Genomic DNA, 17,646 nt, shown 5'->3' with positions numbered 1-17,646 from the left:
AAATAATATCAGGGGGTACTCTATATGTTATTAAATAAATTCTGTGGTGCTAAGAAATATTCACAGAGATTTAGGCTTTTTAGTATTTTCTGAATGACTGAGTAAAATTTTGCCTTTCTTCAAAATATCCAGTGACACAATTTAACAAGTAGCAGAAGAGATGAAAAAGAAAGGACAAATGAGTGGTCATGAATTAAATGAAAATTAAGCAAGTTCCTCAAGTTCTTAATTCATGAATTACTTATATTCATTTTAAAGTTATTTGTTTAGTGTTAAATGAATAAGTTGAGAACTTAATTTAGGATTTTCAATCTCAATTATTCCTTTACTTTACCACTCAGTATAGAAAGGCACAGAGCTGCATGAAAACAGTGAATGACAACAATTTCAAATCTGTGGATTTGAAGAACCTCTTTAAAATGTTTTGGTTCACATAGCATCTAGAGAAACACTTTAAACTTAAGAACAGAAAACAACCTGATTGGCTGTCATCAGAGTCATCATCTTCATCATCTTCCTCATCTTCTTCATCGTCTTCCTCTTCATCCTCATTGGAATCTTCAGAATCTTTGCTACTAAGAACGTCTGAATCTGTTCCTCTAAACTGCTCCACTAAAGACTTTGCAGGATGAGAGTGATGCTGTGTTTTGACTGTGTTTACATTGTTGCTAACCGCTTTTTCCTTCCCTTGACTATGCAGTATGGGAGAGGGAGAGGGGATGACAGTGGTCTGATTGCCAGGGGTTCTTCTTCCACTTGTACTCAGATTTACAGGTGAGGAAAAAGGGGTGCTACTTGCAGCAGCAATGTTTTCATTAATCTTACTCTGCATTTTAGTTTTAGTAGTAAGTGCCAGAGGAGCTTCTTGAATGACACTTTGAATAACTCCATTTGGTTGGTGATTACCTAAAAGTGCATTTGTCAAGAATGGATTAGGGTTGCTGTTTTCTAATGTTTGTTTTGGATGTGCTGGTGAACTAGAGGTTGGTTTTGGATTTGACAAAGCTGCAATAACCTTCTTTAGGCTCTTAGATGACTCCTGTTTCTTTAACTGAGCTGGGAATGTCTGTTTATATTGTTCCTGTTGAAACATAAAGTAGAATACAAAACAATAATGTATCATAAGAATAAAGACTACTTTTATTTGCCTTCTGTATCTAACAACAACTAATCATATACAAATTTAAATCATGATATTTAAGTGCTATAAACGTAGTAGAAGTAATGACTAGTTGATTGCTGAACCTTCGCTAGACATAATATATTTAAAAATTTAGAAAAAAAAGTTTTAAAATAAAAATAAATAAATAAATAAAAATTTAGTAAGTCTTTCCCCTTCAAAATATGTTTCCTTACTGCTTATTACTTATTACTGCAGTTCCCATTTTTCTCAATGACCCAAACTTGAAACCTTAAAAACATCTTTACTTTTATTTTTTTTTTCAAGTCAGCCACATTAATACTATGTGTTTTGGATTCTTTCATTGAAATACTGCTCAAATTTAAGCCATACTATCACTTCTTCTTACCCAGCTCCCAACATATGCATATGCCAAGGGCAATTTTCTCATAAAATAAGCTATATTTTATATCAGCTCTTTGGTTAAAAGCTTCAGTGCCTCTTCCTCCACTGCCAACTTTATAAACCTTAAACACTTATATCTGATATTCAAATTACTTTTCAGGTAGACACTAACATACCTCTGTAGTCCAACTGGACTATTGGCCATGTCCAGTGCATGTCATACAGTACTTTTATCGCCTCTACATTCTGTTGTAACCATTTTCTTTGCATAAAATGTCTTCCTCTAATACATTTCAAGCTGATGAAATCCTGTTCATTATTCAAAATCCAACTCAAGATGTTTCCTATGTTTGCCCCAGCCTAAAGCACTCATCTCTCCTATCCTTGAGCTCTTTTATGTCCCCACGCATAGTCTATCCTGTAGTTTTCTACAGTAACCATGATTTGAAGTTAGTAGAAAGGCTGGCTTAATGTTCTGTGGAATCTACTTTGGGGTGTCTTTAGCACATTAGCATTGGAAAGAACGTAGAAAACAGTTTAGAAAAAATTATACTTTTTTGGGAAAAATTCATTTGTAAACCATTAAACCAAAAAATTTACATCTGTAAATAGCAACAAAAATTTATTTGACTATCAGGATCTTCATGAAAAGAATAACATCATATGAATTTCATTTAACTTGTATAATTAAAATGTAAAAAAGAAAACAAGTAGAATGATTAAAATATCTGAAGTTGATAGAAATAGAAGTTAAATTTTGAAAGGTAAAATACTGCAATGAAAATGGTTGCCTTGAAATTAAAATCAACAGTATTGTCAGCACTGGACCTGGACTCTTAATATGCAAGTCAGCAAAGACTTGTGGTGGGTTATTTCATAAATATAAATGGAGATGGAATGCCACACAGAATGACTTATTTTAAATATTGTAAAGTACCAGTACTAATAAGCATTAAGCAATTCCCATATAAACTTTTTTATCTTATTTAACTTATCTTAATGGTATTTGTTTAGAAAATTAAGTTAACTTTTTGTAAACAAAGACTGAAATATAATATTTGTACATAAGGCAATGCTTCACAAAGAGAAAGGGCTTCACTGGTATTTATTCAGTGAATAAAATATTGAATATTATACTATATAATTGTTTATCTTTTTAAAAAGAATTTTATAGCAAACTTTTACATAAAATATTTTAATATACTAAATTTTAATATTTATATGAAACATAAATATTGCATAGTATATGAGTATATATATATAATGTACTCAATACTTCATATTTTATATATATACTGATTTAAATTTTTAGCAGAAAAATTTAGTGTAGTCTCATTTCTTAGAACAAAATTTTGCATTCTAATAGGTGGTTAATATTTTTAGGATCAAGAGTCATAAAATCAATAACTTTCCCCTTAATTTTATGTCTCATATTTTAATTTTCTGAAATTGCTTCTCATTCTATAACTCTGAAGAATTACTTCTCATATATTGACATCTGAAGGTGTTCTAAAATAACCAAAAAAGACTGTATTTTATCTCAAGACTAGCATCAGTTACTCTTTTACAGCAAATGTGTTATCCTTTTTGATATTAGGGGTGGGGCATTAAGTAGGAGGGGAGAAAAATAAGACCTGTATGGTAGCAAAAGTCTTGCTACTTCAATATACCCCTTGGGTGATTGGAGTATGAGAAGAGAGAGGTGCAAAGTTTTGCCCTACCTCTAAGCTCTTGCTCCCCTAGTCTTTACCTGACTCTCTGGAGACCACAATAAATCTTCTAGGCAAAACTCCTGGTCTTTATTACAATTAATGTGTACTGACTTAAATTAAATGTCTGTAGTATAAGGTTTGAAAGGATCCAAAAATTAAATAACACTGAAGAAAATCATCAACTAGTGTGGAAAGCAGATACACGGAAGAGTGAAATAATGGAAACTGTCATAAGAAATCAAGCAAAATTCTAAATATATTAGACTGTCACATGAAGAAGGAAAGCTGATGTAAGAGAAGTAATTATAAAAATATCCTTTAACTCAATGCCTGCCTGCTGCCTGCTAAGTCGCTTCAGTCATGTCCGACTCTTTGTGACCCTATGAACTATAGCCCGCCAGACTCCTCTGTTGATGGGATTCTATAGGTAAGAATACTGGAGTGGGTTGCCATGCCCTTCTCCAGGGGATCTTCCTGACTCAGGGATTGAACCTGTGTTTCTTACGTCTCCTGAATTGCCAGGCAGGTTCTTTACCACTAGTGCCACCTGGTAAGCCCTTAACTCAATTCTAGATACCAATAAATAGATAAAGTCATTCACAGTTGAATCTACTGTGAATGTGCAGTCACATAAAACATTTCCCACTAACTACATACCATTTCAGAAACACCAAATTATTTCATCTTTATCATGGGCTTTGAAATCAGAATGATCTTGGTTTAAAAATCTGTCTTCTCGTAACTTATTATATGATGTTGAAAAGTGACTTAACCTCTCTGAGCCTTAGTTTCTTTACCTCACACAATTTTGTAAGGATTACATAAGATCACATGGGTAGAAAGTCTAGCTTGGCTACATTTATAAAGCAAATGTTTAATAAATGACTTTCTAATAGATGTCACATGAAAATCTTTAAATAGGCATTTAAGAAACTCTTAAAAAATTAAGAAAACTTTCAAAATGCAAGTAACTATTGATGTGGCTCTTCATTTGTCTTAAAGTGGAATATACATTCATGAAAAAATTAAAGTAATCAATGCAAAGTAATTATTAACTTGCTTAACTTTTCAAAGAGAGTCAATAATGTGGTGGCAATAACTCCTAACAACTGATCAGTCCATTACAAGTTGTCATATGTGTGATATTTTGATACCACTCATCATTCCATTTAGACTGGGGGCCTCCCTGGTGGCTCAGAGGGTAAAGCGTCTGCCTGCAATGTGGGAGACCCTATTGGTTGCACATCTGAATCACTTGGGATGCTTTTCAGACATGCAATATCTCAATCTCAACACAAGAGAATCTGATTTTAAATTGTTCTGAAATGGTTAGTTCTTTCTAAAAGTTTTCCAGGTGATTTTAATGTACACCTAGGCTTGAGAACTACTCACTTAGATTCTCAAAACAGTTCTATTTCCTCACTTTTCTTTGACCTTGTTCTTAAATTCTTCCCTGATAGCTTAGTTGGGTAAAGAATCCGCCTGCAATGCAGGAGACCCTGGTTCGATTCCTGGGTCAGGAAGATCCGCTAGAGAAGGGATAGGTTACCCACTCCAGTATTCCTGGGCTTCCCTTGTGGCTCAGCTGGTAAACGTACTCCAGTATTCTGGCCTGGAGAATTCCATGGACTGTATAGTCCATGGGGTCACAAAGAGTCAGACACGACTGAGTGACTTTCACTTTCACATCAAATTCTTCACTGTAAAAAACATATGGATACCATGGGGGGAGGGCAGGTGGGATGAACTGGGAGATTGGGATTGACACATATACATTACTGTGTATAAAATAGATAACTAATGCTGCTGCTGCTGCTAAGTCGCTTCAGTCATGTCTGACTCTGTGTGACCCCAGAGATGGCAGCCCACCAGGCTCCCCCAACCCTGGGATTCTCCAGGCAAGAACACTGGAGTGGGTTGCCATTTCCTTCTTCAATGTGTGAAAGTGAAAAGTAAAAGTGAAGTCGCTCAGTCCTGTCTGACTCCCAGCAACCCCATGGACTGCAGCCCACCAGGCTCCTCTGTCCACGGGATTCTCCAGGCAAGAGTACTGGAGTGGGGTGCCATTGCCTTCTCTGGATAACTAGTGAGAACCTACTATATAGCACAGGGAACTTTATGAACTCTGTGGTGACCTAAATGGGAAGGGAATCCAAAAAAGAGGAGATATGTGTATATGTATAGCTGATTTACTTTGCTGTACAGCAGAAATTAACACAGCATTATAAATCAACTATATACTCCAATAAAAATTAATTTAAAAAATAGAGTCAATGGACAGGACATCGTGATTTTTTTTTTGGAGCAAGAAAGGCAGCCTATCATAGTGATTAAAAACAAGGACTCTAGTGTTACAGAGTCTAAGTTTGAATTCCAGCTCCATCACCAACTAGCATGTGATCTTGGGTGAGTTAGGTCATACGAATCTCAATTTGACCATGTGAATATGTACATGATATTATTAGCGGCACTTAACAGATGTCATTATCCAATAACTAAATATATATGCAGCACTTAAAATAATGAATGGTTGGCAAAACAGTAAGTCTTTTCCAATGATTAGGATGCCTAATGATGGTTTTTATAAATAAAAGTCAGGCGACTGTGTTCAAACAGAATATTTTTTCTCCAGTCTGGGTAAGTTCAAGAATAAAAAGCACTGGTCATTTAATTACTAGAATTCTTCTGAACATATGACTGTAGACTATACAATAATATAAAATTAACAGAAAAAAAATAAATATGAAAAAAATTTCTGATGAGTGGTTCTAGTGTTTGTATAAGTAAATTTACTCAAAATTTTTTGTGTTTTGTATAATTCATTAAGAATGGTAGAGGAAAACAATTCTTAGAAAGGATTTTTTTACTTAAAATTGATAAATTATAGAACTATAAAAGTAAATTATTTAAGAGTTCATTTCTTTAAAAAAGAATATACTAATATTAGAAAAAAAAGAAATTGATTCTAAACAAAAGTAACTGTGAAGTGTCCAGTGCAAATATATTTATCTTCTTACTGCTAAATTATTAAGCCTAGGAAAAATGACAAGATTGCGTTTACGAAAGTATATTAAACAGGTGTGTAGGTAAATATAAAATCACAGAAATTTAGTTTTCTGGTGTGAATATTCTATTCCTGGTGACTAAGAAAGTATAAATTTAAGGGTAGAATTCAGTTTAAACTTAAACATTGTAAGACTATATAAGAGCTCTTTGTCTAATAATAAAATTCTTCTATAAATTATTTTTAACTCACCCGTTTGGAACGCAATTCACTGGTCAAAGAACTAGATTCTTCAGAGGTATTTTTATTCCCTGCTTTAAGTACATCAGGAGAAGGAACTATGAGTTTCATGTAAGTTTCCTTTTTGGCTTGATTTACCAAAGATAAAGGTTTCACATTGGACACCAATCCCGTAGACTGTATTACACTTGTGTGTTTGTTCACAGATTCCTCCTTTGCCTGAGAGCTTTGGAAAATAAATGGAAGCTGCTGTGACAAAACCTGAGGCTGCTTCTGCTGGGATTGGAATGATGAGTGAGTCTGGGATTCAGACACAAGAGGTAATGGCTGGTGAATTCTTTTTTCCTGGGCTTTTTCAGTTGCTTTCTGTCCTTCTGCTTTTGGGTCTGAAACACCATGTAATAGCACCTGTAGATACAAATTAAAAGGCAACTTCTTAATATCTGTTAAAACAAAGAACATCAAGCAGTAAATCATGGGGGAGAAAAAGGGTACCTTAAAAAAGTGTTTCTAATGATTGATAAATATATAAAGTTCACTAAAAAATTCACAAAATGTCCCTTTAAAAATGTTTCTCTATCTCCTTTTTGTTCTTGTGCAAAAGGAAGAACTAAAGGCATAATAAACTTTAAACTATATAGACTTTGAGAGTTAAGAGGAGCCAGTTAATTCCTAAATATGAATAATGTGCAGATACCACCCAATGAAATGATTTATACCTACCTGGTTGTTACTTTTCTGCTGTGCTTCAGTCTCTGAATCAGAATCATCATCTTCACTTTCTTCAATACTTTGATCTTCTTCTTCATCTTCCTCTAGGTCATCTGAATCACTACTACTAATGCCTTCACTTGACGTGTCTGATGACGTGCCTGAATCACTATCACTGTTGCTAGAACTTTCCATAGCTTTCTTCCTTGGCTTCTGGATAAAGACAAGATTTTTTTAATAAGATTTTTCTTTTTGGAAAAAATTCAAGTTTCAGTAAGAGGTATGCTCCTTTAATTCTTAAATGATATTTTCAACCTCAAAGTGTCATTTTAGAAAAAAGTAAAAAGCCACATGTTTCAAAAGTAATTATTAAAAAAACTGATCACATTAACTTATCTGACAGGAATCTCCAGTAAAAAAGTGTGACATCTGTCATGTATAGAATATTGAAAACAGTATACAATGTAGTATGTATATGTGTAATAAATATATACATATGTACACTCTCATATGACTGCCATGCTTCAAAATGTATGACAGAGTAAAAAAGCAATTTACAGAAAGATCATTCCAGTTATGATAAAGAAAACAACAGTTCCAGATATGCACATTGAGTTCTACATTTAGCTTTAATCTTTCTTTGTGTAGACAGTGAATCAGTAGACAAACACACCTTTCTAGGTGCTGGACTACAATAAAGTCTATGATAGAGTCTCTGCCTTCTGAAAACTTACATTTCAGTGGTGGTGGTGGTGGTGGTGGTGATAGACTAGACAGATGATTATTTTAAAAGCAAATAATTCCATACAGTAAAAAGTATTGTAGAGAAGATAAAACAGGCAGAAAAAGGCTTCAAGAGTGGCTTTAGTTAAGCGTCAAGGAATTTCAGTTTTGTATATTTCCACATCAGAAAAGACAGAAAAATATGATAGAGAGATTAATTTCTGGAACATTTAAGACCCTACAGGACAAAGAAAATTCAAAGCTGAAAAGGGACCTGAGGTCATATAAAAGGAAAGTTTTGTGTTTAAAGGACAGACAATGGTAGTGGATAAAAAGAGGAAAAATAATGAGATAAACTGTAATTAAATAACTATACAATAATGAAAAAGTTAAAATTCTGCCAATAGGAAGACTAAAAGGGATAAATGTCAAAACAACAAAGCAACAAGACTGACTACAAAGTTATTTCAGAACATTTCTATAGTGTTTGCTGGTAGAAAAAATAGAGAAAAATCAGCAACGAATTACAAAAGCAACGAATTACACAAGTTATGGCTTTAGAAGGAATGAAGCCTTTCATAACTATGGGGTTTGGGAATAAAAGATAATAATACACCTCTACAAGAGGAGGCCAGGTTTTGAAGCCATAGTTTCAGATGGCAAGCATATACTTTCCTTTGTGTCTTCTGAAACTTTATGTAAATCATATAAACTATATGTGTGAAGAGAGTCACTCCTGTTATATTCTGCTTGCCATGATACTGTGTTAACTGCTCCAAAGTGGCACAGACATACCCTTCAATAAGCTAATAGTCTCATCATTCCCTGAGCTCTTTCCCTTACAGTAAAGCAGAAAGGGATTTGAAATAAGGGAAATCACAGGATGAGAAAGACCAAAGCAGAGATTAAAGGGAAATAATACTAATAGAGTAATGTTAAGCCTACCATTTTGGGGGCAGAGAAACAGTTCTTTCTTTGCAACCAAAATCTGTTTTGAGTCTCTAAGTATGTATGGGCTTCCTAGGTAGTGCAGAGGTAAAGAATCCTCCTAACAATGCAGGAGACTTGGGTTTGATCCCTGGATTAGGAAGATCCCCTGAAGTAGGAAATTCCATGGACAGAAGAGCTTGGTGGGCTGCAGTCCACAGCACTGCAAAGAGTCAGACACGACTGAGTATATAGGCACACACGCATAGCAAGACTATGAAAACTGTAAGGAACCTAAACTGAAGTTACCACTTTCAGTTTTAGAAGAAACCAAGGAAGGAAGGGAATAAGGGAGCTACCCTGATTCAGCAGGAAAAAAAAAAGAAACAACAACAACAACAACAACTCCCATTTCATTGTCCAAGCAATCTGTGTAGTTTTCATCTACAGTTGTTATGACAGATGGTCCTACACTCCTCGAGAGTGGGTCGAGAGGTAAGAGTTCTAAAGCTTCAGGGACATAAAATATTCACTTGTAGAACTTGCTGTAGCCAGCAGATTCCTGGATCCCAATTCTAAACAAGGCACAGGGATCTGCATTAACAAGCACTTAATATGATTCTGATGCAGGTGGTCTTTGCAGAGCACACTCTGACAGTATGCAAAGAGTCTGTTTTATAACAAATTTAGTCGCTGCGTTAAAAAGAAAAAGTAGATGTGAGTAGACAAGTCCACGTATTAGGGAAAGATAGAAAACTGAGTTTCAGTATCACCAATTTCATCTTAGTCCCTATTAATGTATATGTGGGGGCGAGTGGTTCTTTTGAATTTTTACAATTAGGTAGTATGTCTTTTTTCTGTCATTTAAATATTTTAAAAATAAGTCTTCTTAGATTCATAAAAAATAATCAAAGGAGATTTTACTAATTACTCCCTTTCCCCCCTACAGCGACTTAGCAACAGCAGCAGCTCCCTACCCATTCTAGGAAAGCTTTTCAGAACTCTCTCCTTGAACTTTCATTTCCCTGGGTATTTATTTCTTTCAATAGCAAAACAAATACATATTCAAGACTATTCTGTACCAGGCAGAGTTGTTCTAGTCTCTGAGGATACAAGGGTGTGACATACAGATAGCAACTCTGCTGTCATGGGAACAGGGAGAAGAGAATTAACAAACAATGTAAGTAAGGGTTTTTAGTGATAAATACCAGGACTAAAACAAGATAATTGGATAGACAGTATGTGCTGGTGGTGGGATGAAGATGTAGATGTAATTGTCAGGTAAGATTCTTTTCAGTTGAGACCTAAATGGACAGCAAGAGCCCATCCTAGAAAGATAAAAGAGCCTTTCAAGATGAGAAACAGCAAAGGGAAAAGCCATGAGCTGAAAACAAGTTTGACATGTTCAAAGAGTGGAAAAGTTAGCCAGACCTCTAGAGCACAGAAACTTCTCTCTTCCTGGGAAAGAACCACAGGAAATAAGGCTTGATGGACCGGCAGGGGTCAGACCACGCAGGGTCTTACAGGCCATGGCAGAGATTTTATTCTGAGTAAGAGAGAAAACTATTACAGAGAGGGATAACATGATATTTAAAGTGATAAAAAAATCACTTGTGTTTTTATAAGACTGTTATGGTTGCTGTGGTAACAATAACTTGTATGGCAACAAGAGTGGAACTTAACCCTGAATTGTCTTATTTATTTTTTTCTCAATAGGCTTTATGTTTGTATATTTTAGTCTCTATTGACTTACTTTGTTAAATTTAAAATACCTGTATTTATTCTGAAAATACATGTAGGGAATTAGACTTAATGATTTCAAGTGAGCTTCACTGATATAAGTAACCCTGCCTTCTAGGAGGAATTATCAAAATTAGCTGAACACTTTTCAAACTTCACATGAAAAGAGCTGATGAAGTAGTTCTTTTTTTAAGTTTTTAAAACTGAAAATACGGGGTAAAAAGGTATAGGATTTTCTTTTTTAGTTTCAGCTCCCTTCATCTTCATTATACTTGAACAACCCACCAACACAGATTCATTCCAGACCATGTATTATTGATATCTAGAAGTACTCTTCTGAAATCTTAAGTTCTAGCACCCTTCACACTGACAGTCAGTCTCTCTAGTGACACTCCTATGTAGACATGAACAGACACCCCTATGCTCAGTTGCTCTTTGCAACCTATGGGACTGTAGCCCACAAGTCTTCTCTGTCCATAGAATTTTCCAGGCAAGAATACTGGAATGGGTTGTCATTTCCTACTCCAAGACACCCCTATGGTACCCAGAATTTCTTTCCTTATATCATTAAATAGGTACCTCTGTAAGTTGTTAATAGCTGCTCCTGGAAATATTTTCCACTTTACCTTCACTTATTTTGTTTAGGAATGTCAGTGTGCTGTGCTTAGTCGCTCAGTCATGTCCGACTCTTAGAGACCCTGTGGATAGTAGCCCACCAGGCTCCTCTGTCCAATAGGGATTCTCCAGGCAAGAATACTAGAGTGGGTTGCCATGCCCTCCTCCAGGGGATCTTCCTGACTCAGGGAACGAACCCAGGTTTCCCACATTGCAGGCAGATTCTTTACCATCAGAGCCACCAGGGAAGCCCTAGGAATGTCATTACAGATTCCTTACTAGAACGAAGGACAGAATCTGTTTCATATCCATTCCTCCAAAGTCTTGCTTTGCACATTGTGCAGGCACTAGATATATTACATGCTCTTAATGTGGTGTCAGAAGCTTCTCAATCCCCTCATATTATAGCTGAGATAATAGAGAAAGTGATGTTACAGGATCACAAACTTTTTTTTAATTAATTTATTTTTTATTGAAGGATAATTGCTTTACAGAATTTTGCTGTTTTCTGTCAAACCTCAACGTGAATCGGCCATAGGTATACATATATCCCCTCCCTTTTGAAACTCCCCCCCAATCCCACTCTTCTGGGTTAATACAGAGCCCCTATTTGAGTTCCCTGAGCCATACAGCAAATTCCAGTTGGCTATCTATTTTATATATGGTAATGAAAGTTTCCATGTTACTCTTTCCATACATCTCACCCTCCCCTCCTCTTCCCCCATGTCCATAAGTCTATTCTCTATGTCGGTTTCTCCACTGTTGCCCTGTAAATAAATTCTTCAGTACCATTTTTCTAGATTCCATATATATGTGTTAGAATACTGTATTTATCTTTCTCTTTCTGACTCACTTCACTCTGTATAATAGGATCACAAACTTTTGACTCGCTGCCCTCAGAAATGTCAGGCCCTGAGAATGGTTTTTATAAAATGTAGACAAAAAGGCAATGTTCTAGTTATTATCTGTCTTTCCAAAATGTTTGTAGCGGATGCTAGGGCTTGAACTCAGAATAAACCAAGACTTCTCACTCAAGAAGAAATTACAAATGGAAGCAGTTCAAATACACTTATACAGGTGCACTTACTAGAAATTCTGGGTATAATGTGTTGGTTCACATAGCTGGAGGTCTCTCAGCTTACTTAGTAGGGTGAATGAAATCTGGACACAGTGGTGGACTATATTTAGCAGAGCTTAAGTGTCACAACTTCCCTAGGACAATGCAGAAGAGGAAATCCAAAGACATAGTGTCTAGAATGCTGGAGTGAATTTACTATGTGCAATCTGTACAATATCACCCTATTCCTGATACTGCTTCTATAGCAAACAAGTTTAGTCAGGAGGTCCAAGCAGGAGTATTTGTTGGAAAGGATGTGACTATTGCCCACTGGATGGCAGAGAAATTCACGAAGCATCATAGATCAACGTTGGCACACAGGAAATACCACCTGCTGGAGTGCCAGAAAAACTTGCTAGGGATCTACGAGTGGGGTGCAGAAAAATTAGCTAGAAAACTAACCACAGGCATGCTATCAAAACTCACTAATAAGCTGCCTGCTGGGATATCAGTGAAACTCACTAAATGGTGTGCACTACTGGGTCTATTGAACACAAGTGGCAGTACAGCTGCCAGCTGGCGAGGAAGCTATTCACTGGCAGCTACAGCATAAGACCAAGAAGAGAACACCTGAACCAAGAAGAGAAGCCCTTTCCTCTTCCAGTGTTTCTCCAGGACCCTCTACTTGCAAGGTCTAATATTGTGCCAACTGGCAAAGGAGAATTCAGAGCTGAGAAGTATTAAATTGCTAACCTGCACAGTTGGGGTTATGATGAAATAAAATTGACCATGAACGGTAACTGCTAAAATTGAATATTGGGTACACAAATAATTATACTATTCTGTCTATTATGCATTTTGAAAATTTCCATAATAAATAGTTTCTTGTTTTTGTTTTACGAAAGCATGGGTGGTGGAGTCAACCTGCCTGACTTCATATCCTAACCACTTAATGGCCAACTACTTGAGGACTCTTTCTCGATTTATAATAATAGCACCTACCTCATTAGGGGTATAGGGAGGGCTAAAATCGATATTATATGCAAAGCAATTACAGCAGAACTGGTATATGTTAACTTCCCAATAAACCTTATCTATGAGGTGGCCCTTAACCCCACCATAGAGCTGCCAGAACTTACACAGGGCTGGGGAATCAGACTCTTGGAGGGCACAGAGCCTTGTACGCACCAAGACCCAGGAGAAAGGAGCAGTGACCCCAAGAGAGACTGACCCAGATTTGGCCATGAGGTCCAGGTGTCTCCAGCAGAGGCGTGGGTCAGCAGTGGCCTGCTGCAGGGCTGGAGGGCACTGAGTGGAGCAGTGCATGCGTGGGACCTTTTGAAGGTCACCATTAATCTTCATTACCTCCACTAAAGTTTGGCCCCAGGTAAATAACAGGGAGGGAACACAGCCCCACCCATCAACAGAAAATTGGATTAAAGATTTACTGAGCATGGCCCTGCCCATCAGAACAAGACTCAGTTTTCCCCTCAGTCAGTCTCTCCCATCAGGAAGCTTCCTTAAGCCTCTTACCCTTATCCATCAGAGGGCAGACAGACTGAAAACCACAATCTCAGAAAACTAACCAATCTGAATGCAGCCTTGTCTAACTCAATCAAGCTATGAGCCATGTTGAGTAGGGCCACCCAAGACGGATGGGTCATGGTGGAGAGTTCCAACAAAACGTGGTCCACTGGAGAAGGGAATGGCAAACCACTTCAGTATTCTTGCCTTGAGAACCCCATGAACAGCATGAAAAGGCAAAAAGATAAGCCACTAAAAGATGAACTCCCCAGGTCAGTAGGTGCCCAATATGCTACTGGAGATTAGTGGAGAACTAACTCCAGAAAGAATGAACAGACGGAGCCAAAGCAAAAACAACACCCAGTTGTGGATGTGACTGGTGATGGAAGTAAAGTCTGATGCTGTAAAGAGCAATATTGCATAGGAACCTGGAATGTTAGGGCCATGAATCAAGGTAAACTAGAAGTGGTCAAACAGGAGATGGCAAGGATGAAAATCGACATTTTAGGAAGCAGTGAACTAAAATGGACTGGAATGGGTGAATTTAACTCAGATGACCATTCTATCTACTACTGTGGGCAAGAATCCCTTAGAAGAAATGGAGTAGCCCCCATAGTCAACAAAAGAGTCCAAAATGCAGTACTTGGATTTAATCAATCATTCAATATCACAGTAATCCAAGTCTATGCCCCAACCAATAATGCTAAAGAAGCTGAAGGTGAACGGTTCTATGAAGACCTACAAGACCTTCTAGAACTAACACCCAAAAAAGATGTCCTTTTCATTACAGGGAACTGGAATGACAAAGTAGGTAGTCAAGAAATACAAGAAGTAATAGGCAAATTTGGCCTTGGAGTACAGAATGAAGCAGGGCAAAGGCTAATGGAGTTTTGCCAACAGAATGCACTAGTCATAGCAAACACCCTCTTCCAACTACACAAGAGAAGACTCTACACATGGACATCACCAGATGGTCAACACCGAAATTACATTGATTATATTCTTTGCAGCCAAAGATGGAGAAGCCTTATACAGTCAGTAAAAGCAAGATTGGGGGCTGACTGTGGCTCAGACCATGAACTGCTTATTGCTAAATTCAGACTTAAACTGAAGAAGCAGGGAAAGCCACTAGACCATTCAGGTATGATCTAAATCAAATCCCTTATGATTATCCAGTGGAAGTGACAAATAGATTCAAGGGATTAGATCTGATAGACAGAGTGCCTGAAGAACGATGGACAGAGGTTTGTGACACTGTACAAGAGGCAGGGATCAAGACCATCCCCCAAGAAAAAGAAATGCAAAAAGGCAAAATGGATGTCTGAGGATGCCTTACAAATAGCTGAGAAAAGAAGAAAAGCCTAAGGCAAAGGAGAAAAGGAACGATATACCCATTTGAATGCAGAGTTCCAAACTATAGCCAGGAGAGATAAGAAAGCCTTCCTCAGTGGTCAATGCAAAGAAATAGAGGAAGACAATAGAGTGGGAAAGACTAGAGATCTCTTGAAGAAAATCAGAGATAACAAGGGACATTTCATGCAAAGATGGGCACAATAAAGGACAGAAATGGTATGGACCTAACAGAAGTAGAATTAAGAAGAGGTGGCAAGAATACACAGAACTATACAAAAAAGATCTTCATGACCCAGATAATCACGATGGTGTGATCACTCACCTAGAGCCAGACATCCTGGAATGTGAATGCAAAGTCAAGTCGGCCTGAAGAAGCGTCACTACAAAGTTAGTGGAGGTGATGGAATTCCAGTGAGCTATTTAAAATCCTAAAAGTTGATGCTGTGAAAGTGCTGCACTCAATATGCCAGCAAATTTGGAAAACTCAGAAGTGATCACAGGACTGGAAAAGCTCAGTTTTCATTCTAATCCCAAAGAAAGTCAATGTCAAAGAATGCTCAAACTACCACACAATTGCACTCATTTCATACGCTAGCAAAGTAATGCTCAAAATGCTCCAAGTCAGACCTCAACAGTACATGAACTGTGAACTTCCAGATGTTCAAGATGGATTTAGAAATGGCAGAGGAACCAGAGATCAAATGCCAACATCCGCTGGATCATCGAAAAAGCAAGAAAGTTCCAGAAAAACTTCTACTTTATTGACTATGCCAAAGCCTTTGACTGTGTGGCTCATAACAAACTGTGGAAAATTCTTAATGAGATGGGAATACCAGACCACCTGACATGCCTCTTAAAAAATCTGTATGCAGGTCAGGAAGGAACAGTTAGAACTGGACATGGAACAATGGACTGGTTCGAAATCAGGAAAGGAGTATGTCAAGGCTGTATATTGTCACCCTGCTTATTTAACTTACATGCAGAGTACATCATGAGAAACGCTGGGCTGGATGAAGCATAAGCTGGAATCAAGATTGCTGGGAGAAATATCAATAACCTCAGACATGAAGATGACACCACGTTTATGGCAGAAAGCGAAGAAGAACTTAAGAACCTTTGATCAAAGTCAAAGAGGAGAGTCAAAATGTTGGCTTAAAACTCAACATTCAGAAAACTAAGATCATGGCATCTGGTCCCATCACTTCATGGCAAATAGATGGGTAAACAGTGGAAACAGTGGCAGACTTTATTTTCTTGGGCTCCAGAATCACTGCAGCCATGAGTTGAAAAGATGTTTGCTCTTTGGAAGAAAAGCTATGACCAACCTAGACAGCACTTTAAAAAGCAAAGACATTACTTTGCCAACAAAGGTCTGTCTAGTCAAAGGTATGGTTTTTCCAGTAGTCATCTATGGATGTGAGAGCTGGACTATAAAGAAAGCTGAGTGCCGAAGAATTGATGCTTTTGAATTGTGGTGTTGGAGAAGACTCTTGAAAGTCCCTTGGACTGCAAGGAGATCCAACCAGTCCATCCTGAAGAAGATCAGTCCTGAATGTTTATTGGAAGGACTGATGCTGAAGCTGAAACTCCAATACTTTGGCCACCTGATGTGAAGAGCTGACTCATTTGAAAAGACCCTGATGCTGGGAAAGATTGAAGGCAGGAGGAGAAGGGGATGACAGAGGATAAAATGGTTGGATGGCATCACTGACTCAATGGACATGAGTTTGAGTAAACTCTGAGAGCTGGCGATGGACAGGGAGTCCTGGCATGCTGCAGTCCATGCAGTTCCAAAGAGTTGGATACGAGTGAGTGACTGAACTGAACTGAATGATGACTATTTGTGTTATGGATACTGGTGCTGATATTTTTAATTTTTTAGATGTTTAATACTAAAACTACTCAATAAAAATAAACATCTATAAAAACAGGGTTTGGTAAATCAGAAAAAATTATTCCATAGATTTAGGTGCTTTGATCTTTAGAATGCTTATGTAGATATGTTATATTTGTCCTCTGAAGGTTAACTTACCTTATCTTTGATTTTGTCAGCTCTAGCATCCAAAGGCTGGGTTTTGTTTTGTTCCTGATTACATTTTCTGTTTCCTCCACCTGAGCTTATAGTTTTAGTTTGTCCCACAGAACTTGAAGCAGTAGTGGACAGTACAGATGTGTTGATACCAGATACAGATGATGTACTGTTTCCATTTATTGATCCATTTACACCTTGAAAGTAAAAATAAATATGTTTATACAAGAGAATGTTATTCAGCATAAAAAGGAATGAAATAATGGCATATGTTACAATGGGGATGACTTTAAAACATTATGAAAAGTGAAATAAACCAGACACAAACTGTATGATTCCATCTATATGAGATATTCACAACAGGTACATCTATAGAGAAAGAGGGCAAGTTAGTGGTTGCCAGAGACTGAGAGAGGAAATAAGAGGGAGAAATTGGTATGAAGTTTCCTTTTGGGGTGATGAAAATGTGTTGAAACTAGATAGAGG

At 37.2% G+C, this 17,646-nt stretch overlaps 1 protein-coding gene across 18 annotated transcripts in view; it reads right to left on the bottom strand.

The window, feature by feature from the left end:
• Positions 1–17,646, bottom strand: part of BAZ2B (bromodomain adjacent to zinc finger domain 2B) — a 400,154-nt gene that overhangs the window by 112,695 nt on the left and 269,813 nt on the right. For all 18 annotated transcript variants that reach the window (XM_043894803.1, XM_043894804.1, XM_043894812.1 and 15 more), the window contains 4 exons: positions 17,164–17,357; positions 7,205–7,405; positions 6,494–6,889; positions 478–1,081 (listed from right to left, as the gene is read on the bottom strand). In XM_043894803.1, the coding sequence (XP_043750738.1) occupies positions 478–1,081; positions 6,494–6,889; positions 7,205–7,405; positions 17,164–17,357 (1,395 nt within the window). The remainder of the gene's footprint in view (positions 1–477; positions 1,082–6,493; positions 6,890–7,204; positions 7,406–17,163; positions 17,358–17,646) is intronic.

Source organism: Cervus elaphus, chromosome 33 (assembly GCF_910594005.1).
Source record: "Cervus elaphus chromosome 33, mCerEla1.1, whole genome shotgun sequence".
NCBI lineage: Eukaryota > Metazoa > Chordata > Mammalia > Artiodactyla > Cervidae > Cervus > Cervus elaphus.
Note: the sequence above shows the minus strand (reverse complement) of the source record. Positions and strands in the feature narration are given on the sequence as shown.